General features: G+C 45.1%; 3 protein-coding genes across 3 annotated transcripts; all 3 read left to right on the forward strand.

The window, feature by feature from the left end:
* Nucleotides 1-1,619: 1,619 nt before the first annotated feature.
* Nucleotides 1,620-5,074, forward strand: LOC117842350 (heat stress transcription factor A-2b). The gene is made up of 3 exons (XM_034722762.2): nt 1,620-1,816; nt 1,922-2,588; nt 3,806-5,074. Exons 2-3 carry the CDS (start codon nt 2,274-2,276, stop codon nt 4,586-4,588), a joined length of 1,098 nt encoding a protein of 365 aa, XP_034578653.1. The 5' UTR covers nt 1,620-1,816; nt 1,922-2,273; the 3' UTR covers nt 4,589-5,074.
* Nucleotides 5,075-6,793: 1,719 nt separating this feature from the next.
* On the forward strand, nt 6,794-12,493 carry LOC117846144 (uncharacterized). Its single transcript, XM_072292047.1, has 6 exons — nt 6,794-7,237; nt 7,759-7,977; nt 11,515-11,558; nt 11,657-11,852; nt 11,942-12,034; nt 12,359-12,493. Exons 1-2 carry the CDS (start codon nt 6,897-6,899, stop codon nt 7,925-7,927), a joined length of 510 nt encoding a protein of 169 aa, XP_072148148.1. The 5' UTR covers nt 6,794-6,896; the 3' UTR covers nt 7,928-7,977; nt 11,515-11,558; nt 11,657-11,852; nt 11,942-12,034; nt 12,359-12,493.
* Nucleotides 12,494-14,445: 1,952 nt separating this feature from the next.
* On the forward strand, nt 14,446-24,208 carry LOC117846142 (uncharacterized). The gene is given in 3 exon segments (XM_034727259.2): nt 14,446-15,966; nt 22,493-24,015; nt 24,018-24,208. Coding segments are annotated over 3 exon segments (3,027 nt in total). The 5' UTR covers nt 14,446-14,570; the 3' UTR covers nt 24,126-24,208.
* Nucleotides 24,209-25,730: the final 1,522 nt, after the last annotated feature.

Raw genomic sequence — 25,730 nt, forward strand, 5'->3', positions numbered from 1 at the left:
GGCCAAGATACTCTTCAGTTGTTCAGGTGGTATAAAATGAAGCAGATGATCAAAGATTTTGTAGCCTCTTGTCAAGTCTACCAACAAATCAAATCTGAAAGAGTCAAGTATCCTGGCCTTCTACAACCTTTACTCGTTCCTAAGTTTGCTTGGCAGATTGTGACCATGGACTTCATAAAAGGTTTGCCAAAATTCCAAAAATATAACTGCGTTCTGATGGTTGTGGATAAATTCTCTAAATATGCACATTTCATACCATTGTCCCACCCATTCACTGCTTTCAAGGTGGTTGAAGTATATATGGATCATATCTGTAAACTATATGGATTGCCTGAAGCTATTGTTTCAAATAGGGACAGAATATTTACCAGCACATTGTGGCAAGAGCTTTTCAAGCTAGCTGGCACTGACATGAAAATGAGCTCAGCTTATCATCCACAGATTGATGGACAATCGGAATGAGTAAATTAGTGCCTGGAAGATTATCTCAGATGTTTTGTTCACTCCTGCCCCACCAAATGGAAAGATTGGTTATCTTTAGTAGAGTTTTGGTACAACATCAGTTACCATTCAAGTTTGAACAAGACACCATTTGCGATTTTGTATGGACAACACCCTAGGCATTTGGGCATTGATGTGGTAAATTCTTATGCTACACCAGACTTGCAAGAATGGCTAAAGTAGAGAAAAATGATGGTACAACCGCTGCAACAACATCTAGTGAGAGTTCAACAAAGGCAAAAGCACCAAGCTGATAAGAAGAGGACTGAAAGTGAAGTGGGAGATTTTGTCTATCTGAAAATACAACCTTATGTATAGTCTTCTCTCCACAAGAAAGCAAATCACAAGTTATCCTTCAAGTATTTTGGGCCATACAAAATAGTGGTTAAGATTGAGTAAGTAGCTTACAAGTTACTGTTACCATCAACCACATCCATTCACGTTGTGTTCCATGTATCCTTACTGAAGCAAGCTGTGGGGCCTACATATCAAGTAAGCGCTGGAGTGCCAATTCTCACTTATTCATTTCAATTTCCAGTCAATGTGTTGGAGAGAAGAATTGGCCGCCAAGGTGATAGAGATGTAGCACAAGTATTGGTACAGTGGTCATCTTGGCCACCATCACTATCTACTTGGGAGGATGAAGAAGTTCTGAGACAATGGTTTCGGGCGGGACAAGCTAGTTCTAAATAAGGGTGGATGTTACGGATTCTGAGAAGGCGCCAGCTCAGAAAGCGTGTTCTAAAGAAGAAGGCGTAGCAATGCAGAAGATGCAAGTAGGTCTCGTGAAGTCTAGGGAGAGATAGCTCAACTCAAAGTCTGTCGACCTAGATTGGACTCGTTGATGGATAGGAAGCCAACTAAGAAAACTATAAACACAACCGTGCTTCATCTCAATAATGAGAGGCTGTAAGAAATCGAACTTGGCCTGCTTGACGGAGAAATTGGCGTCGAGCTTGCTCGTCGCTTGTATAGCTTCTTTAGCTGTAACCGTGAAATCCAAACCTATCTAGTACCCTAACACCCAGGCCCAGGCCCATCTTCGCCACGTGGCCCTCCCTCCCTAGCCGAACCGACAAGCGCCGCAGACCCCGTGTCCCTCCCCACTCACTAGTCGCCTTCCCCCACCGGTCCCCGCCGCTTCACGGCCCTCCGCCTTCCAGAACCTTCCTTTCCCGAAATAGCCATCCCTACCCACACCGTCCCCGAGCCACATCTAGCATGCCGCCGCCACCCCACGCGCGCTCGTGACCACCGCCGCCCGCTGCTGCGCTCGGGGCGCCAAGAAAAGATCCCCCTTGGTGGCGACCGCGAGGTCTCTCTCTCGCCCAAAAGCTCCCGCCTTTTCCTCTCAAAATTTCTCCTCCGCGCTTCTGGTTTTGGCTCGGTAAAAGCTCACTCTTTGGTGTGTTCGTTTCAGGCTCCCCGGCGCCTTTGATTTCCCCCTGGCGCGTGGTGCTTTGGTCCCCAGTTTGTCGGCTCGGCTGCCTTTCTAGTTTCTACATGTGCTTGCAGGGTGGGGAAGAAGATGGTGAGGTGTTCTTGCCAGGATAACACCTTATCCTGTTCCCCATCCCCGTGCTAGATCGATGCGCTCCCGCGCGCGTGGGTGTATGTGTGTTTGGCACATTAGTTGCAGCTGCTTGTTACTGTGCTTGGCTTAGAAGGGGGCTTACAGACACTGTGACAAACTATCCATTCCATTCCGGAGTCAGAGTAGAGATTCTAGTGTTGTTTCTTGGCTGGGAGGGTAGGATTTGGCCTTGGACCCAATGCTGAACCCGGTGAAGGAGGAGAGCCATGGGGATGGTGGTTTGGTGCCCGGTGCGGCCGCTGGGGATGGACCGTCCACTGCCGCGGCTGCGGCGCCGAGGCCGATGGAGGGGCTGCACGACGCCGGGCCGCCGCCGTTCCTGACCAAGACCTACGACATGGTCGATGACCCGGCCACCGACCCGATTGTGTCGTGGAGCGGCACCAACAACAGCTTCGTGGTGTGGGATCCGCACGCCTTCGCCACCGTGCTGCTGCCCAGGCACTTCAAGCACAACAACTTCTCCAGCTTTGTCAGGCAGCTCAACACCTATGTAAGTGCTCGTTTCCCAATTCCCCTTACGGTGCAGTGCTGCGCGGTCTGTGTTGCTTGAGTTTTTGAGCGATGAATCATGATTGTAGCTTATTTTTCCCTTGCTCAAAGCTCCCAAATGCAATGCTGTTGGCTATTTTGTAAGTAGTTGGTGTAATCCTCGAAATTAGCATTTTTTTTATTTTGTTGGTAAGCAATAGAACAGCAGAGAGGACAAATAAAGCACTCAAGAGCACTCTTAACTTCCCTGATCGAGTAGTGGCCTAGTGGGAATCTCATTTCTTGTTCTTCGTGATAAGGACATTTTGTACTTCAGAATGACATTGACAATCAACTAAACAAGCAAGTCTAAGTTGCGGCATATTTCAGGTTTCTCTGTACAAGTGCATAGAAATCCCAGACCAGTTAACTTAAATTAAATCATGAGGAACATAGGCACGCACAGCTCGCCACATTGGCTCAATTGTCCTTAAAGGAAGAAAATAGAGAAGAAAGTCTTGTTGGCATTTGGGAAAATATTGCTGCTGTGTTTCGAGCACACATTTATCTATAAGCAACAATATGTCTTTGGATTATTTTTTTTTCTTTAAGGCAGTCAACAACAAACATTGCCCTACATGTGCTGTACTTCATGTATTGATGTCAGAGCTCCTTTCCTTGAATTAAGAACAGCTGGAATACTGTCGCGTGCCACCTCTTTGAAGCTATTTGTGATCATGTGCATGGTGCAACAGTGATGTCTTAGGTCATGTGTCATTGTCAACTGAAAAACTTCATGCAATCTTGCACTGTGCATTACTGCATTCTTCCTCTCTTGGGCACGCTTCTCTCTGAATAAAGTCAATATTTCGATTGCAACAATATTTTTATAATCCTGACCTCAAATCTTTTTGTTAGGCTTTACTATCCACGTGTTTGCTTTTGAATGAGAGAGAAATGAGTGGCCTTCAAAATAGTAGATAAGGATGATGATTGAAGCAGAAAATTAACAAATAAAATGGAGAAAGAACTGAAAACATGCAAACTGACATTATGCAAAGTGAACTGGAACATATCTGAATGAGGTAAATATAGGACATATTTTTTGTGTAATTACAGTATTACACATTAACTGTTAACACTGATATAAAGAAAAATTGACCTTTTTTACTGCCAATAAACCAGTCATGTCTTCCTGCATTGAGGTTTTTTGAAGCTAACCCATGCCTGATAATTCAGGGTTTCAGGAAGGTGGATCCTGATCGGTGGGAATTTGCAAATGAGGGTTTTTTACGGGGACAGAGGCACCTCCTGAAGAACATCAGGCGTCGAAAACCTCCTGCTCAGAATGCCTCAAACCAACAGTCTCTTGGGCCATATCTTGAGGTGGGGCACTTTGGATATGATGCAGAGATTGACCAGCTGAAGAGAGACAAGCAACTATTGATGGCAGAAGTGTTGAAGCTAAGGCAGGAGCAGCAGAACACAAAGGCAAATCTCAAGGCTATGGAGGATAGGCTGCAAGGCACTGAGCAAAAGCAACAGCAGATGATGGCATTCTTGGCACGTGTCATGCGGAACCCTGAATTCTTAAAGCACCTGGTTTCCCAGAATGAGATGAGAAAGGAGCTCCAAGATGCTATTTCAAAGAAAAGAAGACGCCGCATTGATCAGGGACCTGAGGTTGATGAATTGGGGGCTGGTAGCAGCCTAGAGCAAGGTTCACCAGTGCTATTTAACCCCCAGGAGTCGGTCGAATTCCTCGTTGATGGGATCCCAACTGATCTTGAGAGTCCAGCTTTCGATGGCCAAGGCCTGGCTGAGCCACAGGATATTGATCTTGGTACCTCTGAGCAGCAGCCTGACATGCCCCAGGAGGACTTGACTGACAACTTCTGGGAGCAATTGCTGAATGAAGGACTTGGTGAGGAGAATGACAACCCTGTTATCGAGGATGATATGAATGTGCTGTCCGAGAAGATGGGCTATCTCAACTCAGATGGCCCGACGTCCAGGGAATAGTTTTTGTTTCATTGCATCACATTGCCATCACCTTTTGTCATTTTCATCGTATCACAATCTGCAGCTTTCTGAGTTATACTGTGATAGCAAGATGGCAATTGTTCGTGGCTTGGGGTTTCTATGCCTGCTGAACTCCTTGTCAAGGGAGAGCTTACTTCCATGAAAAGCACCATAGAACGCCAAGTTCATCTGATCTGATTGACTCTGGTGATTGCTGATTGCCACCGGCATTGCTCTGTTTTTTTTAGACAACAAGTGATCTGTTGGTTGCTTACAGCTTTTTGTCTATCAGAATGTGCAACGGGTAATGCTGTTGATCCCTGCATGTTCTGGTACTCTGGTAGGCGGTGATGTGCTGATTGTCTTTTGTTTATGCAGTAGCATACTTTGTTCTGTCGATATTCTGATGTTACTTAAAAGGTGTAGACTTGTAAATGGACTCACAATATCTCACTATAACAGCAGCTTTGCTAGGTGCAATCCTAATTTCTCTGGTGTCATCATTGACTTCCAGTAATACATTCCGTTTGCTTATGTAATGTCCTTGTTTCTCTTGTATCTTGAAAGTTCTCGGTTCAGTATATTCAGTTTGCTTGTGCGATGTCCTTGTTGGTAATAGTATCGCATTTCACACGAAAACTTGAAAGACATTTCGAAAAAAGAGTTGCCGCCAGATAATAGAGGATAAGAGCCAAGAGGAGGGTTGTGATGTCGACAGTGCTTGTAGAGCATGTCTTAAAATCTCAGAGACAAGAAGCGGACTCCTTTCCCTGAACTAAGAGCAGCTGGAATGCTGTTGCGTTCCAGCTGTTTGAAGCTATTTGTGATCATGTTAACAGTGACGTCTTAGGTCATGTGTCACTGTCACTGTCAAGTGCAAAAGCTTCATGCGATATAATCTTGCACTGTGGTTACTAGGCCTTATTTAATTGCCAAAATTTGGAGTGCCAAAATTACTGTGCTAGCACTGTAGCACACTGTAGCGTTTCGTTTGTATTTATGAATTATTGTCCAAACATTGATTAATTAGGCTCAAAAGATTCGTCTCGCAAAGTACAACAAAACTATGCAATTAGTTTTTAATTTCGTCTACATTTAGTACTCCATGCATGTACCGCAAGTTTGATGTGATGGAGAATCTTCTTTTTGCATAGTGCCAAAGTTAGGAGTTAGGGTGAACTAAACAAGGGCTCGGGCCTGTTCGCTTCAGCTTATACAGCCGGCTTATCAGTCACCAAACAGTATTTTCCTCTCACAACAAATCAGCCGTTTCAACTTTTCAGCCGGCTTATAAGCTGAAGCGAACGGGTCCGAAACCTCTACGTGCTCGCATATGGTACCAGTTATTGAAACTTGTCTGCTTATAACCTGTACATTCAATGGCCAAGAATCAACATGCTCGAATCTCCATGTAGCGCGCCTTATCCTGAAACTGAGAGAGCCAGCTTTATATTACATGGCTGCCAGTGCCAGTTTGGAACGCAAGAACTAGCATAGATTTTCCGCGGGGAATTTTTTTTTTCTGTATGCGAAAACAGGGAAATGAAACTTATAGGATAGGAGAGGCTTGCACTGTTATTGGAACAATATGTTTCCTAGCTACTCCCTCTGTACCAAACTATGAGTCGTTTTAACTTAAGATTCATAACTTTCAGCCTAAATCTGTAACAAGTGTGTTGTGCATATCTGCCAACGGATTTAGCCTAAATCTGTTGCAATATTGACCTTAGGATGATTACTGAGGTCCGTGCTTCACCTCTGCGACACCTTGAGTTTAACCATTTGGAACCACGTGCAAAACACTTAAATTTTGATTTTTTTGAAATAATTAGAATACACGGTTTAGTTTGAGCTAAGCATTTCAAATTCACTCCAAAAATACATTTGGATTCTCGTTTCAATTTATTTTACTCGTTTAAAAAAAATTTACATTTGGATTAGGAAAAAAGCATTAAAAATTTTCATGAGCCATTCAGGATTTTTATGGTTTTTTTTGTGTAGATTTAAGTTGCGAACTAGGTTTAGTTAGTTCATATATTCCCCTAAATTCAATTCACTTTAATCCTACCCGCAAAAAAATCACTTTAATCCTTTAAACATTTGGGTCCAATCTCTCTCCTAATCTTTCTCTTGCCTTCGCGGGCCTAATCTTTCTCTTGCTTTCGGCCTGACCCATTCCTTTCGCCGGGCCCAGCCAGCGGTCACCCAGCCCATTCCTCTATCCCTTTCCTGTTGTCGCGCGCCGCCGGCGCGCCGCTCCCGACCAAATCCAAACCCCACGCCGCGCCGCCGCCGCCCAAAATCCCCCATGTCGCCGCCGCAGCGCCGCCCGCCCGTGCCGCCGGATCTGATGGAAGAGATCCTGGGCGAGATCCTCCTCCGGATCCCGCCGGAGGAGCCCGCGCACCTCGTCCGCTTCGCGCTCGTCTGCAAGCCCTGGCTCCGGGTCCTCTCCGACCCCGCCTTCCGCCGCGGCTACCGCGAGCGCCACCGCAGGCCGCCCCTCCTCGGCTTCGTCCACAACCTCTACGAGAACGGTGCGATCCCCCGCTTCGTCCCCACCACCGCCTCCCGCTGCTCCTCACCGGTGTTCAACTGCCAGAACTGGTGGGCTCTCGACTCCCGCCACGGCCGCGTCCTCGTCCACAGGTTCGAACCGTCCGACCTCGTCGTCTGGGACCCCGTCAGTGGCGACCAGCAGCACCTGCCCCCGCCCCCCTACTCGCACGCGTACGACACCGGAGCAGTGCTGTGCGCGGCGGCAAACTGTGATCACCTTGACTGCAGCAGCGGCCCCTTTCTCGTGGTCTTCGTGGGCACCGACGATGAGGAGGCCGTCACTTGGGCAAGCATGTACTCGTCGGAGACCCGTGGCTGGAGCGCGATCACCACCGCTGATTTCAGAGCCTCCACCATGGTGGACCTCCACTCCTACATTGAGACGAAGCCCAGCATCCTCATCGGCAATGCACTCTATTTTACTGTTCAGCTAGGGAAGGCTATCCTCAAATACGACCTGGGGGGGCAGGGCCTCTCGGTGATTGATGCACCAGAAGTGTCCGAGCAGATGGGTATCCTCATGGCTGTAGAGGATGGAGGGTTGGGATTTGCCGCCATCGAGTGTGACAACCTCCACCTGTGGTCATGGCTGACTGGCAACTCATCTGCAGGATGGACGCTACACGGAGTCATTCAACTTCAGAGTCTTCTCCAGCTCGGAACAAATCATTTCCGTCTGAACTGATTGGCTTTGCTGAAAGCACATATACCATCTTCTTGGAGACAGAAGCTGGAGTATTCACACTTGAGATCAAGTCAGAAGATAAAGAAGTTAGGTGAGAGAGGCAGCTACTACGCTGTCCTACCCTACATGAGCTTCTATGCTCCAGGTAATAAGCCTTACCTTGTCTCTATTTTTCTGTAAACATTTGTAGTTACCTATTGTGTCTACTATAGCATGCATTTAAGTTACGAAAATGCTAACATACTCTCGGGTGTTTATAGTCCTCTGTGACTGATTTTGTGACTTTTTGATTTATTCCATCATGATCTAACTGCACAACTTTATTCCTTGCTTCCACCATATATTACAGTACCAGCATATTCTGACTATGTTAAGCCAAGATGATGAGGGACACCAAATATAGCCAAATGGTTCATGAACATTCCAGTGTGTCAAAGTCCAAACTGAATTTTGCTATCAAGAGTTAGAAGACAAGTCCCACTCTTCTGCTCTGAAAAGATACACCCATGACCCATCTCTAGACACTTCAAAAATTAGTTGCAATTTTGGTTTTTACTACTACAATACTACTACACTAGTGTGATCAAGAAGTATCTTGAAGCTTAGCTGTCTATTAGCTATACATGAGTTGTTGTTATCTAGCTGTCATATTAGTTGTGAGTTGTGTAAGGCTTATGAGCCTATAAATAGAGCCAAGCCTCAAGTTTGTAACTTGGTTTTGATGTACCCACTACCTTATGAACAGAACATGTTCTACCCTTTAGATCCTGGACTAGATCTTGTACCCTAAGGGCTTTGGATTAAGCTCTTGCTATCCGTGGATTCGGATTCGACCTTTTGATCTATCTTCGTCTCTAGAACGATATGTAGCTCAGCACGTTAAAATGGTTCCTTCAACACTTTGTGCTGTTTCTACCTATTAGCACATTGGAGAGGTTCCTCCAATACTTGTGCTATATTTATCTATTTGTAGCAGCAACGTGGAGCTGTTCCTCCACATTAGTGTGCTGCATCACAAGAGGCATAAATAGGAGACATCATACTGAACTGCACTGTTGTAATTCCACCATAGAAATAAGGCCAGTTCCGCAATCATCCATTTATGCACCATATATTTGTCATGCGCTTTCCAGTTTGTATTCCCAAAATAGCAGAATTCTTGATATGCTGGTTGTGACAGTAGCATCATCTCCAGACCTTTAGCTAACATATATCCTTGCATAGCTATTTGTAACAGCTTATTCAGTGTTTGTCGCCACTCGCCACTCGAGAATTAACCAGTTAAATGGGCATGCAGCTACACAAGAGAAATGACTGGAATAGTTCTATTGGTATGTAGATACATTCATTTCTTGGCCATTAGGTTAACCAGACAGCTCAGCTGTAACCATCCATCCATAGTTCAACTTGCAAGCTTCATGATCAAATAAAATAGCATGAAGGTATGACTGAAACAAACCAAGTCCTCGCCTGTAGCAAACATCAAATTGATTCCCACACTCCATCCTGATTTGAAAATGTAAAGGCCTCACTATGCACATGCTCACTAGGCAAATTTGTACGCAAGAAGATTTTATCTCTGATGCCATGGTTCCTAAGACAGCCACTTCACAATTCTTACCACTGATGATCCTAGAATCGTAGGCTGCACATCACTAGTTGAATGAAGGTAATCTTTCTACCACTGCTTTCTCACCTTGACTCTAGTAGAATTGGCAGTCAATATGGATCACAGCCATAAGGATATATTTTGCACTAACAGCATACTCACACATGCATTTCAGATACTTGACGTTATTAGCTCTACGAAGTAAAAGTCCTTCACCCAGAACTGTATGCTGAAGTCGTCATACCATACCTCTCACACATCCATGTGGTTTGGACTGTGGACTGATCAACACATCAGCCGCTATTAGCCATTGGTGTTTTGACAGCATTCCAACTTGATAGCAACTGAAACTGAAAGCCGGCCAAGGTGCTGGTTGTATCTCAGCACCACTATCCACAATCTCCACTTGTATTAGCGGTGGCCATGGATGCTTCAGAAGCTCACCATCTCTACTTGGCTGAATGGCATCCATAATATTGGCCTTAGATCATCTGCACTGTGCAAACTCCATGCAGTATAGCATGTTGCAGGAACAGGAATACTGGCACTACCCTGAACACCTTGCGGGCATTGTAGACACCAGTGCCAATACACAACAGAAACACGTCATCTGTTGGAGCCGGGCTCTCGCTTTGGAAGTCGCAGACGTTGTTGTTGTTGATTGTGGTGAACAAAGTTGCGGTGGTGGCTAGAGTACTTGCGGTCGGTGGAACACAAGCAATGTGGATATGACTGGGCATTGAACACCTAGTGGGCATCACGGATTAGCTCTCCAAAGTGGTGATAGAGATGGCTAAGGCGGCATCCTGGTCAAAGTATTGGTTGAGGTAGAGGGAAGTGCCGAGGATGCGGTCTTGGACACAAGAATGCAGGTGTCATGGTAAAGGGAAGTCTTTGGACACCTTGTGGGCACCATCTCTAGAACCTCGGTGGCCCTCACAGAACGACGCAGAAAGCTGTTGGTGATGCTGAGGTCATGGCTGTAGGCACTTGAAAGCAGGTGGCCTGGCTAGGACCCACCATCGAACACCTGGTGGGCGCCACTAGTTGAAGCTCTGTGGCCGTGACGAGAATGACAACAGAGGCATCCTGTGGTGGAAAGGAGGTCAGTGAAGGGGGGGTTGAAGATGCCGGTGGCTCAGCACGGTGGCACAACTGAGCATTCCTTTCCTCGATCTTCCGATTCATGTCATCCCACGTCTGATCTAGTTCCTCGAGCTTGGCCAGTATCACAGCACACATCTCCTCCATCACGTTCACTCGTATTCCGATGCGGTGGTAGTGGTGGTTTTTGGATCGAAATAGCTGTGAACCAAATGTCACACCCTAGATGCAACTCACAGAACAAATTATCTCCCAACAATGAACTACGTAATGTATATGGAGTATTCTAGAATTTGGATACACATGGATGAGGAACTCCCTAGTGTTCTCGAGTCGAAGCTCGCCGCCGCAGAGCCGATGAGTCCCAAATCCAGTTCTTCTTTCCCTCACGATGACTATTTAATCCTCTTACATGCTGCGCCAGCTACGCTGCAGCGATGCCCGTTCATGAGCCTATCTTAACTACCTTAGCCATTCAGGCCCAACAAGGATAACGTTGGGCTTCCGGACCTGATGGCCCACAACTTCGGCTTTACTGCACTTAAGATAAATATCATGTACGGTTCACTGGAGAAGCCCTCCACCAGTGGTAGTTGCTAGTTAGTACAGGTCTTATCTACAACCCTGCATTAGCTATCTCACTCTAATTTGGCTAGTTGTCAGGACAGTCTGCTTACTCGAAACTTGAGGCATGTTTCTTTAATATAGTTTTCTTTTCTTCTTGGATATTTATAGCACACACTTGATCCTGTGAAGTACTGCTATAGAGAGGAAGACAGGTTCTTCTCATTTAACATCTCTTTGTGTTCTGCATATGCATGAAAAGAAGGGCATAGCTAGGTGAAATGTTCTTTAGTTGGCTGTATAAGACTTCGTTTTTTTTCAATTTATTTTTGTTAAACTTTTAGATCAATCGTTTGAATTCTCTTCAATATTTGCCTTCATGTTCTCTTTGTTTTTGTGCAACAGTATGATCTTGGAATAGGAATGCTGCAAGACAATTCAAATAGAAGGTTAGTTTCATCATATTTATATGGTTAAAATTACTTTAAAATTATATGGTTAAAATTACTATGTAATGGTTCACTATCACTGTTGTTTGCATTGGCAGATCATGGATGGAATTCCTGCAAGAGCCAAGCACAAACTGTTGTCAGCGCTTCTCTGTTGATGTTTCGTTTCTCGTTGCCGCCTTTCTTGCAGACCGGTTAGGGTTAGGTTACACCATCTGCTTCAGGTTATTTCAGGAATGTGGAATGTCTCCTCTTCATTTGAGAAGAGAGGAGTGTTTTGTTGGAATATTATTGGTGCGTATGTTTATGCATGGCTCAAATCAATTATGTTCTGGTAAAATTATGTTCCGGTGGATTAATGGGCTGGTAAAATTATGTTTCAGGCTCAAATCAAGGGGGGAAAATAGACTAATGGGCTGGCAAAATTATGTTCTGGTGGATTTTCTCTATGGCTTTATTTAGTTCCAAGAATCCTGGTGAACTCCCGATCTTAAAATGAAATCCTGAAATTGTTTCTCTAACCTCCTATCTCAATATGGGCTGTTCTTTTTTTTCTGGTCAACTATTTCCCCCAACTTACGGATCCATCTCGGCCAGCAGGTCTGCTCTCTCTCTCTCTCTCTCTCTCTCTCTCGCTCTCCCTCCCTCTCTCTCTCTCTCTCTCTCTCTCTCTCTCTCTCTCTCTCTCTCTCTCTCTCTCTCTCTCTCTCTCTCGCGTTTCAGGTCATCAGGTCCAACCGAGGCCTCCTCTCCTTTCGTCGTTCGGTCCCTCTAATTTCGCTCTTCTGTTTGCGCACCAGGCGTCATCGCTCACCGCACCAGGACCTTTGCAGCGCCAGACGGCCCCACTCCACACCACAGTATTCTTCCTTGGAACCTGAACCTGCGGGCTCCGGTGAGCCGCTGAGGGAGCTCCGGCAAGATTTCTCGCCAGGTACCTTCTATTCGCGACTCGGGGTACCTCGCCGTGTTACAGTTGCCTTCACTGTCCTTCGTCATTGCTCTCAAACCTAGATACTCGATTATGAACAGCGTGCCGGCTAAGTGAGTACTCGGTGAAGGCGAGTGCAACAGCGCCAGCACATGACATCCATAAAAAAAACTGTAGAATTTTCAGTGTGCGGTGTGGCCAACACACTCTTTATATGATTATATCTGCAAACCGAGTTTTTAAGTAACACCGTAAATAAAACACTCTCGTGTCATTGCTGTAAAGGGGGAGAAAGGAATAACAGAAACAAAGCCGTGCCATGCCCCAGAAACAAAGAACAACTGTAAAAAGTGGTTTTAGATGAAGCTAAATTAACCATCGATGGCGATTGTATCGACACGGCAAACATCCAGACAGCTAGCATTGACTAACTTGGCCTGTTGAGCACTCCAGGGAACTCGATAGGTCTTATGACCAGCCTCGACTGACTTGAATTATTGACCTTCACTGTCCTTCGCCATTGCTCTGTAACTAGGTACTCGATTATGAACAGCGCACCGGCTAAGTGAGTACTCGGTGAAGGCGAGCGCAACGAGCCGCAACACATGGCATCCATCGAAAACTACAGAATTTTAAGAGTATGGAATTTTCTGTGTGTGGTGTAGCCAACACTATCTTTATATGATTATATCTGCAAACCGAGTTTTTAAGTATAACGCAAATAAAACACTCTCGTCTCATTGCTCTAAAGGGGGCAGAAAGAAATAAAAGAAACAACGCCGTGCCATTCCCCAGAAACAAAGAACAACAGTAAAAAGTGATTCTTGATGAAGCTAAATTATCCATCGATGGCGATTGAACGGGAAACCGCACCAGGAGAGATGTGGTCTTGAACACTCTCAATTGTGTCGACACGGCAAACATCTAGACAACTAGCATTGACTGACTTGGCTGATACATCCACTTCACTGTTGAGTACTCCAGGGAACTCGATAGGTCTTATGACAAGTCTCGATTGACTCGAATTATTGACCTTAGACAGTGACAGTCACTGGTACCTTGATTTTTTCCTCCCCTTTCCTGTTGTCGTGCGGTCCAGATGCCTATCAGTGTGTGCTTCTCCTCCAATTGCACATACGTGCGGGTCCCACATGTGAGCCCCTTCCATCCTCCCTACTTTATAATCTCCAAAGCATGGGCCGCCCTTTTTTGTTACCTGTGTGGCTGTTTCACCTCCCCTGCCGATGAGTGCCCATGCATGTCGATACTTCGGTACGATCTGCTCCAACCAAGCACCACCTCTCATGCAAGTCAACATATATGGCATTTGGTATCTATTGCTTCTAAATTCCTGTTTATATTTTAAAATGAATTTAATATAAATTTTGATTATCTATTGCTTCTAAATTCCTGTCAAAATTAATTTGATATTTTTATCCTATAATATCCTATACTTCATTTTATGAGGAATTTATTAGAAAATGAATTGTAATTTTTATGGCTCATATCTATTTGCTCTCTTTATTATATATTTTGCTTACGAATTGTATGTAAATCAAACTTTTATTTTATTTTTATCATTCGTAGTTTTAGTTTTCTATTACTTCCATGTCAAGATGATATTTTGAACAAGATTCCAATCAACCTTTTGAAAATCTAACCACTATTGACAGCTTTTAGAATATTCAGTTTGAAAATTTAGAATACTACTGAAAGTCATAATATAATATTTTTTTATGTTTATATAATATCTTCTTACTGAAAATAGTGGCCACACAGCTATGTTATCCAAAACGCCTTCTTTTCTTTAAGAACAGGGGGACGATTGTATTTTTTTCTATTTTATTAATATGATATTTTTATAGTCAATACGGAGACTTGTTTTCTCTTAGCTTTGCCTTATTAAAATAACAATTGAAGATTCCGTAACTATGGTTGGGGGCAGATATTTACTTCCATGGCCCCAGTTCGCTGGTCTTCCTCTCGAGTCAGCGACCCGGAATGTGTGGTTGAGAGCAACCAGAGAACAGAATATCTACACACGATTGATTGGAATTTGGAAACTGCAAACCAGTAGCGCAATGGCTCCTGCCAAGGATCACCTCCACAACCTTCTGGTCCTGCTCTTGTTCATAGGTTGCCTCTTCATAGATGCTGCCGCCAAGCTTGACACCACAGCCCCTTGCCTCCCGGATCAAGCTTCTTCCCTCCTCCGGCTAAAAGCTTCCTTCATCGGTGACAACCTACCATCATGGCAAGCTGCAACAGATTGTTGCCACTGGGAGGGCGTCAACTGCGACATGGCCTTTGGAAGAGTCATTTCTCTTGACCTCAGTGAGTTCCAACTAGTGAGCAGGCGTCTTGATCCTGCGCTCTTCAACCTCACCTTTCTCAGGAACCTCAGCCTTGCATCTGTTGACTTCAGAGGATTCTCGCTCCCGGCTTTTGGGTTTGAGCGGCTCACGGATATCATTTACCTCAACCTCTCTTATGCCCATTTTGAGGGTAAGATCCCAATTGGAATTGCGTGCCTCAAGAACCTTGTGACCATTGACTTGTCTGATAATGACAAATTGTATTTTGAACGGCCAAGTTTCCAAACCATCATGGCAAATATGAGCAATCTGAGGGAGCTTTATCTTGATGGAGTGGGTTTACAGAACATCGGATCGGATTGGTCCACTGTTTTAGCAGACTCCGTTCCCCAGCTACAGATTCTTAGCTTGTCCTGCTGTGATATATCAGGTTCTATCCACCCTTCATTCTCAAGGCTTCGCTCACTTACAGCGATCAACCTCGGATTCAATTGGAGACTCACCGGCAAAGTCCCGGAGTACTTTTCTGAACTATCTTCCTTGACCATTTTATATATACCAGGAAATCAATTTGAAGGGCAATTTCCAACAAAAATATTCCAGCTAAAAAGTTTGAGGACCCTTGATTTGTCCTGGAACCCCATGCTTTCTGTGAGATTAACATATTTCCCAGCTGGAAACAATTTGGAAGTACTAAATCTAGAAGGGACCAATTTCTCTTATGACACGCCATCCTCATTTGCCAATCTTGAGTCTTTAAAGACATTGGGGCTTAGCACGATTGGATCAGATTTGGAGAACCCGGTATTATCTTGGGTCAGCAATCTTACCCAATTGACAAACCTGCGGCTTGATGGTTATGACTTCTCTACATCGGTTCCCACTTGGATCGGCAAATTGACAGGGCTGGAAAGTTTGATTGTAGCACATTGCAGTTTCTCCGTGCCAATACTATACCAGATTAGAAATCTTACTAAATTGGCAGCGCTGGAGTTCATGCATTGCGACTTCTCTGAGCAAAGAATGCCATCATGGATAGGCAATCTTACAAAGTTGACTTCTTTGTGTATTTATGATTGCAGTTTATCTGGGCCAATACCCTCAACAATTCGGAACCTGATCCAACTTGAAGAGTTGGCGTTCTTGTTTACTGACATCAGCGGTGAGACTATGTCCCAGTTACTTTCTTTCTAGATACCTCCTTTTATTTTGGAACTGTAGACAGATCATACACCTACTGTATGACACGCCATGCATACACCGTTAATAAAATAATAATGAATTTAAGTGAAGAAGAAAATTTAACACTACCAAATCAACAGAGCGACCTTCAGAAAACAAGAAAAAGGCTTTGGCTAGTAATTTTCGGCAATGTTGAGAAAAGAAAAACCCTAATATTTTCACTTTGAGTCTATGATCAAATTTCCATAGTTTAGTAGTTTGGAAGGTTAGATGCCTTTAACACTAGTACACACGAGTCACGACTCAGGTCTTCGTCTCCTTTTTTTTTTCTCTCTTGACATGATACATTTCAGATACCATAATACATGAAAGCAGTAGGGATGCGCGGAATAGTAGATTGATTAATTGAGAGACAATACATTTACATGTATATAGGGGAGGAGGATCTGAGGTGAAAGGAAACCTACAGGATCTGGACTCCTCCCGGTATCCCTCTCTAACCTAAACATACTAAACACAGGCTGGCCGGCTGGAAGCCAGGCTCTGAGCCGTACAAACACAGGAGTCTTTCTAACCCCCCCCGGCAGTTGAAGCATCCGTGGAGCGAACGTTGAGACTGGACCGAAATTCAGTGAACACCGAAGAGGGCGGTCCTTTGGTGAAGACGTCGGCAAACTGAGATGTCGTCGGGACATGAAGAACGCGGACATCACCAAGGGCAACACGCTCTCGAACAAAATGAAGATCAATCTCCACATGCTTGGTACGCTGATGCTGGACAGGATTAGAAGACATGTAAACTGTGCTTATGTTGTCGCAGTAAACCAATGTTGTCTTGCGCAAAGGAGTGTGCATCTCAGACAACAACTGACGAATCCAAGTAGATTCAGCAACTGCATTGGCGATAGCGCGATACTCAGCCTCAGTACTAGAGCGAGACACGGTATTCTAACGCTTGGACGACCAAGAGACAAGATTGTCACCGAGAAACACAATATAGCCAGATGTGGACTTGCGAGTATCCGGACAACCAGCCCAATCAGCATCAGAGTAAACCACCAACTCAGACTGGGAATAGGGGTGCACAAAAAGGCCCAAATGCAGTGTGCCTCGAACATAGGCGCGCCATCGACAGAAAGCTTGGGATTCACATCAACAGGAGTAGTACATGGTTCGCAGTCACTCATTCCAGCGCGCTCAAGGATGTCAATCATATATTGGCGCTGAGAGAGGAAAATGCCAGAAGCAGTGTGCTGAACGTGCATTCCGAGAAAATGATGCAACCTGTCAAGGTCCTTCATGGAAAACTCATGCTGCAAAGCAATGATGGTTCGTTGAAGCAGGGACACGGAGGAGGCAGTGAGCACAATATCATCAACGTAAAGGAGAAGATACATCATATCCTCACCCTGGCGGTAGATGAACAGGGACGTGTCTAACTTAGCTTCAACAAAACCAAGCTGAAGAAGATGAGAGGCGAACCTGCTGTACCAAGCACGAGGAGCCTGCTTGAGACCATAAAGGGATCTGTTGAGACAACATACATAGTCAGGATGAGCAGAATCTTCAAACCCAGCAGGATGAACACAATGAACTGTTTCAGACAGATGGCCATGGAGAAAAGCATTGTTGACATCAAGTTGATGGATAGGCCAACCACGCGAAAGTGCCAACGAGAGAACTGTCCGAACTGTGGCAGGCTTGACAACTGGACTGAAAGTTTCTGAAAAATCAATACCAAGATGTTGAGTGAAGCCGCAAAGCACCCAACACGCTTTAGATCGCTCAAGCGAACTGTCAGCTTTGAACTTGTGCTTGAACACCCACTTGCCTGTCACAACATTGGACCCCGACGGTCGAGGAATAAGATCCCAAGTGTTGTTGGCAAGAAGAGTAGAGTACTCTTGTTCCATGGTGGCGCGCCAATTCGGATCGCCGAGAGCAGCACGATAGCTCTGGGGCATTGGAGACAATGCTTAAGCCTCAAACAGCGTCGGGACCCGAATTCCGCGCTTGCCACAGGTAATCATGCCATGCTGGTTCGCCACAGGAGGAATCACCATGGCACCTACAGGGACAAGGTGGGGCGGTGATACTATGGGCGCTGGTGCAGGAGAGGCGGGTGTCGAGGCTGGCAAGACCGAAGTAGGAGCAGGGTGTCGATGCGAGTACACGTGACCGCGGAATCGACCCCCACTGGCGACATCCATCGAGGGCGATGGCCGCAGCAGCCCAAGAGAGCCGCGAGACATGGCTGGGGGCGGTCGACCCCCACTGGCTAGTGGTGACGAGGAGCCAGTGGGAGGTGAGGGCGCGGGGGTGAATCCTGGAGGCGGCCCGTGTGTGGGCGAGCCCACGGGCGCCGAGCGTCCAGGCGACCCGGCGATGACGGCATCTGACAATGGCGGTGGCCGCAACAGCCCGCCAGGCGTGGGAGGTGAGGGCGTGGGGGCGAAGCCTGGGGGCGGCCCACGTGTGGCCGAGCCTGTGGGCGCCAAGCGTCTAGGCAACCCGGGCACCCGGCGGCAGCGGCGGCCGATGTGAGAGCAGCCGGGTCTTGGCTAGGCGACTGTCCCGGTGCTGGCGAGGGGCCAGATGTAGGAGAGACACCCACATATCCTGTAGAAGAAAAAATCGGTGACAGCTCAAAGGGAACTGAAACCATGTTAGGCAAATCATCCAAAAAATCAAAAGCCGCACGCGTGGGGGGAGAAGAAACCTCTGAAAACGGAAAGGAGGATTCATCGAAGACCACGTGGCGTGATATGATGATAAGGTTGGAGTAATGGTCAAGGCAAAGATAACCTGTGGAGAATAGCCAAGGAAAACACTCAGGGCAGAACAAGGTGAAAGCTTATGGGGGGCTGTGGCGGCGAGGTTAGGATAACATTTACAACCAAAAACATGAAGGTGCTCATATAAGGGTGGAGACCCTAGTAAAGTGAAGTGTGGCGTGGAAAAAGAAAGAGTTTTGGTTGGTCAAATGTTGAGTAGATATGTAGCAGGCCGCGGCCCAATAGTTAGGAGGAATACTCACCTGAATCAGCAAGGTGCGAACAACATTGTTGATGGAACGACTGATGAGCTCAGCTTTACCGTTCTGGGCGGATGTGTATGGACACGACATATGCAGATGGATCCCATGGGATAGGAAGAACGTGCGGGTGTGGAGATTATCGAACTTGTGGCCATTGTCGCACTGAATTCCCTGGATGGTGGCTCCAAACTGTGTGCGGACATAGGCAAAGAAATTAGTGAACGTAGAGTAAGTGTCAGACTTCAGTTGTAAAGGAAACGTCCACAAGTAATGAGAGTAATCATCCAAAATAGCCAGATAATATTTGTGACCAGAGACACTAACAACGGGAGATGTCCAAAGATCACAATGTATTAGCTGAAAAGGGCGAGTAACACGAGAGGATGACACATGAAAAGGCAAACGAACATGACGACCTAACTGGCAAGCATGACATAGAGTGTTGCGATCACTTTTATTACATGAAATAGCAGAAGAATGTTCTAATTTGGAGAGGGCCTCATGACCCGGATGCCCAAGCCGCTGGTGCCAAAGGGATGAAGTGGATGCATGAAGAGCAAAAGTAGATAGCCGCAAGGGTTAGAGTGGTCCAGAGTTGTCACATCCTGACGATCATGCTCCGAGTGGGAAGATCTTTCACAGAGCAGCCAAAGGGGTCAAATTTCACAATACAATTGTTGTCAGTGGTAAATTGGTGAACATAAATCAAATCTTTAATAAGAGATGGAGAAACCAGAACATTATTAAGGCAAAAATTATGGGGTAGCTGAGCAGTGCCGGTGGAGGTAACGGGGATGAGATTCCCATTACCGACAACAATGTTAGATGGAAGATGATGTGAGGAAGATGTGGGAGAGATTATACTAGCATCGGAGGTCATATGACTAGAAGCTCCAATATCAAAAAACCACTCTTGTTGTTGCGGTTGCTGCAGTGCCATGGTTTGAAAATTGGCAGCCAACGCTTGCTGATCCCAGCCAGGAGGAGTCGAAGACGGGCCGACGTAGCTAGAGGCCGGCCCCACCCATTGCCCTGGTGACCCAGCAATGAAGGCCTAAGGCTGCTGGGCCGGCCCAGCAGGGGGATGCGGAACAGAGGGTTGATGCTGGCCCGGCCACATGTATATGGCCCCAGTCCAGGGGTTGACGTAGCTATAGCCGGAACGGGGTTGGCCCGTGGAAAAGTTGGGGGTGCCGAAGCCGGAGTTGTTGCTGCCGCCGCTGGAGTTCTGGCCGCCGCGCTTGCCCCGTTTCCAGCGCTGCTGCGGCTGGCCGGAGTTGGAGCCGTCCCCGGACTGCTGCTGGGGAAGACGCTGGGGTGGCTGCTGGGGAGGGCGCTGGGAGGTCTGCTACGGAGCTGGCGGCTTAGATCCACCAGAACCGCTAGTTCTTGGGACGGCGGCGAGGGCGGCGGCCTGGGTAGCCTTCGCCATGGTGAGCTCCTCGAGAGCCAGATCGTCGCGGACCTGCAGAAAGCTTGGAAGGGGATTGGTGCGGCGGAGGTGAAGACCGAGCGTGAGAAAGTGCTTGTTGAGGTCCCTAACGGTGTTGAGGACTCTACGAGAGTCCTGTCGGAGATGGGTCGCCAAGGTCACAAAGATCCTAGGCAAGCTTCTTGTAGCGGCGGCAGTACTCAACGACGGGAAGATCCCCCTAAGAGAAGGACCAGAACTCTTGCTCGGTGTAGAGGGCACGGGTTGTGCGGTTCCTAAGGAACTGCGACTCGATGGCGAGCCACAAGACGTGGGCGGAGACACCGCACTGGGACACCGTGTCGGCGAGATCGTCGCTGATGGTGCTGAGGATCCAGGTGCGAACGACGGCGTTCATGCGCACCCAATCCAGTGAGGCAGGCATGACAGCGTCAGAGAGGACATGGCGCTCCAAGGAGAACTTGGTGAGGGTGAGCATGAAGGATTCGTGCCACCGAGCGTAGAAGGTGGAGTTGACGTCGAGGAGGAGTGGCACAAGAGCCCGGATGTTCTGCACGGCGATGGCTTGAGCGTGCAGGTTGAGCAGCGTCGCAGCTTCATGTTGAAGAAGGGCAGCATCAAGGAGCGAATCAGGGACGTCGTCGTCCGCGATGCAGGAAGAGGCGGAATCATCCTCGGGCGGGGAAAGCGCAGGCGTCGCGCGCTCGCGAGCGGCACGCTCCTGGGCGGTGCGCACGCGTGCCACGTTGCGCTCTTATTGCGCAAGGGCAGCCTCGCGATCTACTTCGGCCGCACGGGCTAGAGCAGCCTCGTGATTAGCCTGGGCCACGCGTTCGCGGTCCTCTTCAGCAGCGCGAAGTTTTTCAGCGCGCTTGCGATCTGCAGCAACGTTGGCATCGGCGTCGGGATCCTGGACCTTCCCAGGGTCGACGGTGGCGGCGCCAGAGGGGACGCCGGCCATGGAGTAGTGTCGGGAAGAGGTGCGCTGGTGCGGAAGCGTGGTTTAGGTATGAAACCCTAAACTCGTGATACCATGAAAGCAGTAGGGATGCGCGGAATAGTAGATTGATTAATTGAGAGACAATACATTTACATATATAGGGAAGGAGGATATGAGACAAAAGGAAACCTACAGGATCTGGACTCCTTCCCATATCCCTCTCTAACCGAAACATACTAAACACAGGCTGGCCGTACAAACACAGGAGTCTTTCTAACAATACAGTATTGGTCTGTTTACAAATATACCAATGAATAATAATTTTTTAGAACAAGCCTTTTTTATTATTTTGACCAGATTTACATGTAATGTCCTCTAACGAGAAATCAACTTTAATATATATCATTTGTAGATCGAAACACTGGATCTGTAAAATATATATTGAATATGTTGTATTGAATATGCTGTGTTAACGTTGTTCGACTTTCTCCGGTCTAAGGCCTCTTTGAAACAAAGGAACAACAAAAGGAAGCACTAGGTTTTCTCTCTCCCTCCCTCTCTTAAACCTGAGCGTGGTCTGGATTTTCTACTTGTTATGATTTGTGAAGGAAGAGGACCCTTCCTTGTGGAATTGGCATTGGATGGTGCATTTCCAAATTCCAAAATCCAAACGGTACTTTCCTTTCCTCCGGAAAGCATTTACTTCAGTGTCCTTGCCCCTGTCAGTGTCATCGCTTCTTTAGGCCAGTCTCAATGTACAATTTCATTGCATTGTTGCCAAAGCTGCAAAGTTGGTAACTGTGCCTGTTGGATTTCATGGGAATGAAACACCTCTCTAAACTCCATCCTCTCTCTCCTCATAAAGACCTTGCCAAATTAGCAAAATTGCGGATGTGGTATAGAAATTAATGCCGATGGAACTTTTTATAAAACTCTGTACTGAAACTGACCTTAGATTGCAGCAACATTTGGATATGTTTAGCTCCAATGTAATGAGATGCTAATTTGGTTCAATTTCATACTGGCGCTTTCAATGTGAAAAAGCATTAATAAAGTCTGCAACATTCTGACTGCTGGTATTCTACCCTTGCATGCAGGAAAAATTCCGAAGTCTTTGTTCGCTCTTCCAGTCCTGCAGCAGCTTTGTCTAGTCGGGAATCAGCTTGTTGGCTCACTAGAAGACATTCCTGCTCCTTTATCGTCACCATTGCGGGAGATCGATTTACGAGATAATCAATTGACAGGCCCAATACCAAAATCACTTTTTCAGCTCACAAATCTTGAGTATCTCGGTCTTGGCTCGAATAAATTGACAGGCACAATAGAACTTGGCTCTATATGGAGGTTGAAAAATCTCACTTATCTCGACCTGGGTAACAATATGATATCACTCGCAGAAAAAGAAGGTGATACAATATTCTCTTATTCCCTTAAAATCCAGACCTTAAACCTTGCATCTTGCAACCTTACAAAATTTCCGGAACCATTAAAATATCTTGACACTATTCAATATCTCGACCTTTCTAATAACCAAATTGAAGGGGCCATACCAAGTTGGATGTGGGAGAACCGCCTTGTTGAGTTGAACCTCTCACACAACATGTTTACTACTTTAGAGAAGTCTCCTACTGTTCAGATGACAGATTTAGATTCTCTTGATCTCAGTTTTAATAGAATTCAAGGAAGCATACCAATGCCATCAACTCCATCTGACCTGGTTCTGTTGGATTACTCAAATAATGACTTCTCTACCATGGAACCTAACTTTGGCAGGTATCTTAGAAGTGCCATCTACATCAATTTGTCAAAAAATAAATTAAGTGGCCATGTACCACTTTCATTTTGTAGTTTAAACAAACTTGAGCTCATGGACTTATCTTACAATAACTTTAGTGGACCAATTCCATCATGTCTTATGGAAAGAGTTGACCTGAGCATATTGAAAATAAGAGGAAATAAATTACATGGCGTGCTACCTGAAAATATTAGAGAAGGATGTAAGTTTCAGACAATTGATTTCAATGAAAATCAAATTGAAGGTGCGCTACCTAGATCACTAGCAAATTGCCAAGACTTAGAGGTTCTTGATGTTGGCAGTAATCATATTGTAGATTCATTTCCATCATGGATGGGTACTCTTCTGAAGCTTCGAATTCTTGTGTTGAGATCTAACCAACTCTATGGCACTATAAGGGATCTTCCCAGGAGCTACCAACACTTCACAAGTTTGCAAATAATTGATTTGGCCTCCAACCATTTCTCTGGTGATTTACATTCCGAATGGTTTGAGAATTTTATTTCAATGATGAATAACAGCAATGATGAGGGGCAGATATTAGAGCACCAAACAAATGCTACAATGGCACCATTGTATCAAGATACTGTCACTATCACATTCAAAGATGCTGCTTTAAGCATCACCAAAATCCTTCCTGCTTTCAAAGTAATTGATTTGTCAAATAACTCATTTGAGGGTTCCATTCCAAGTTCAATTGGAAGGCTTGCTTCACTTCACGGACTTAACATGTCGCACAATAACTTCACGGGAGAAATTCCATCACAACTTGGGAACTTAACAAGGTTGGAATCAATGGATCTCTCTTGCAACCATCTCTCGGGAGAAATTCCACAGGAGTTTGCCTCTCTAACTTCTCTTTCCTGGTTGAACCTTTCGTACAACAACTTGACAGGAAGAATACCGCAGGGAAACCAATTCTTGTCATTTCCTAGCGGTTCGTTTGAAGGTAATGCTGGCCTATGTGGAATTCAGCTTTCCAAGGAATGTGACACTCGTCCAGATTCAACCACCCCAAGCACATTGGCTCCAGAACGCAATACTTTGTGGCTGGATAGACTTGATGCCATCATTTTGTTCCTCTGTGCTGGCTTGGGCTTTGGCGTGGGTTTTGCATTGGCAATCATATTCGGTTCCTTTTGCCACATAGAAGAATGGCTTTGCAAGCATTTATAATAGTAATATAAGTTTACTTATTACTCTCTTATTTTTTCAATACTTCAACATAATACTCATATAGATGTGTACTTATGTTTGTCCAGTTATGATTGATTTTTAATTAGGAACTACTCTATGCACGTTTTCATCCACATTCACACTTTTTCATTTATATAGCACCTCCATACATTGTGTCTAGCATCAAAATTAATAGTTTTCATCACTTTCTCACATACATGTATAAATGGTCTACATGGTGACACTCATCATGTCTATATACATTAACTTAGTAATTCTATATTAACAATGACGTAAACTGGTGATTTAGAATCATATATTAGTTTATTTTTGGACATTTCTACATGATGCACATGCATGACGATAATTAGATTAAGAATGAGGTGTTTACTTTAGATTATTTTTAAAAACGACATATATGGGTAACTTAGATACAAATTTAGAATGACATTTTAAGTAATGCTTTATAATGATAGGCATGATTAAATTGGATGAAGATCATGCGTTTACTTTACTTTATTTTTATAATGGCAGAGCTTAGTAATTTAGATATAGGTTTAGAGTTTATAATGATAGTGGTGGGTAACTGTTTTAGAAAATATAATAAACCAATGACTATGATTAATATAGTTTGCATGATTGATATTTGATATTTATGATTTTTGTGAGAATTTCTAGGATTTGTGTTTTTTTAGCGTATCTCTTGAGAATTAATGCAGAGTCTCCAATTGAAAAAATATGACCACATTGCTACAAAACTATTACCTTTAGCTACTTCTCATTTGTTAAATATTCACACACAATACTTATATAGATATATAATTATTATTTTCACCCGATTGCGATAGAATTTAGTTGGTAATTTCTCTTTAACATTTTCATCAACATCTATAATTTTTAATTTTTCACTTTGCATCGCAGATATGCTCTTGAATTTTTTTAATGGATTCTAAGTTTGAGCTATCATTTTAACATAGAAATTTATATTCTCATCATTTTCTCTATATCTTTATAAATGGTGATACACATCATACCTATATACCTTAATTATTATATCATATACCTATAGTGTAAGAAATAGACGATTTAGAATCATATATCGGTGTATATTTTAATTAAGTGATTTGGACTCAAATGTAGGGTTACCTCATGTTATTTTTTTTATAATAGCACATGTGTGTAATATAGATGCAAATTTAAAGGGGTCATGTTAAGTTATTTTTTAAGTATTAGTGGTGGACAATTTAGTTGCAAATTTAGGAGGGTATTTTAAATATTATTTGTAATTGTATAAGTTACCCATGCCCAGATGAGTCCATCCCATGCCCAGATGAGTCCGTTTCCTCCCGATCCGTTTTAGTCGC

This window comes from Setaria viridis, chromosome 2, assembly GCF_005286985.2.
Source record: "Setaria viridis chromosome 2, Setaria_viridis_v4.0, whole genome shotgun sequence".
Classification (NCBI taxonomy): domain Eukaryota; kingdom Viridiplantae; phylum Streptophyta; class Magnoliopsida; order Poales; family Poaceae; genus Setaria; species Setaria viridis.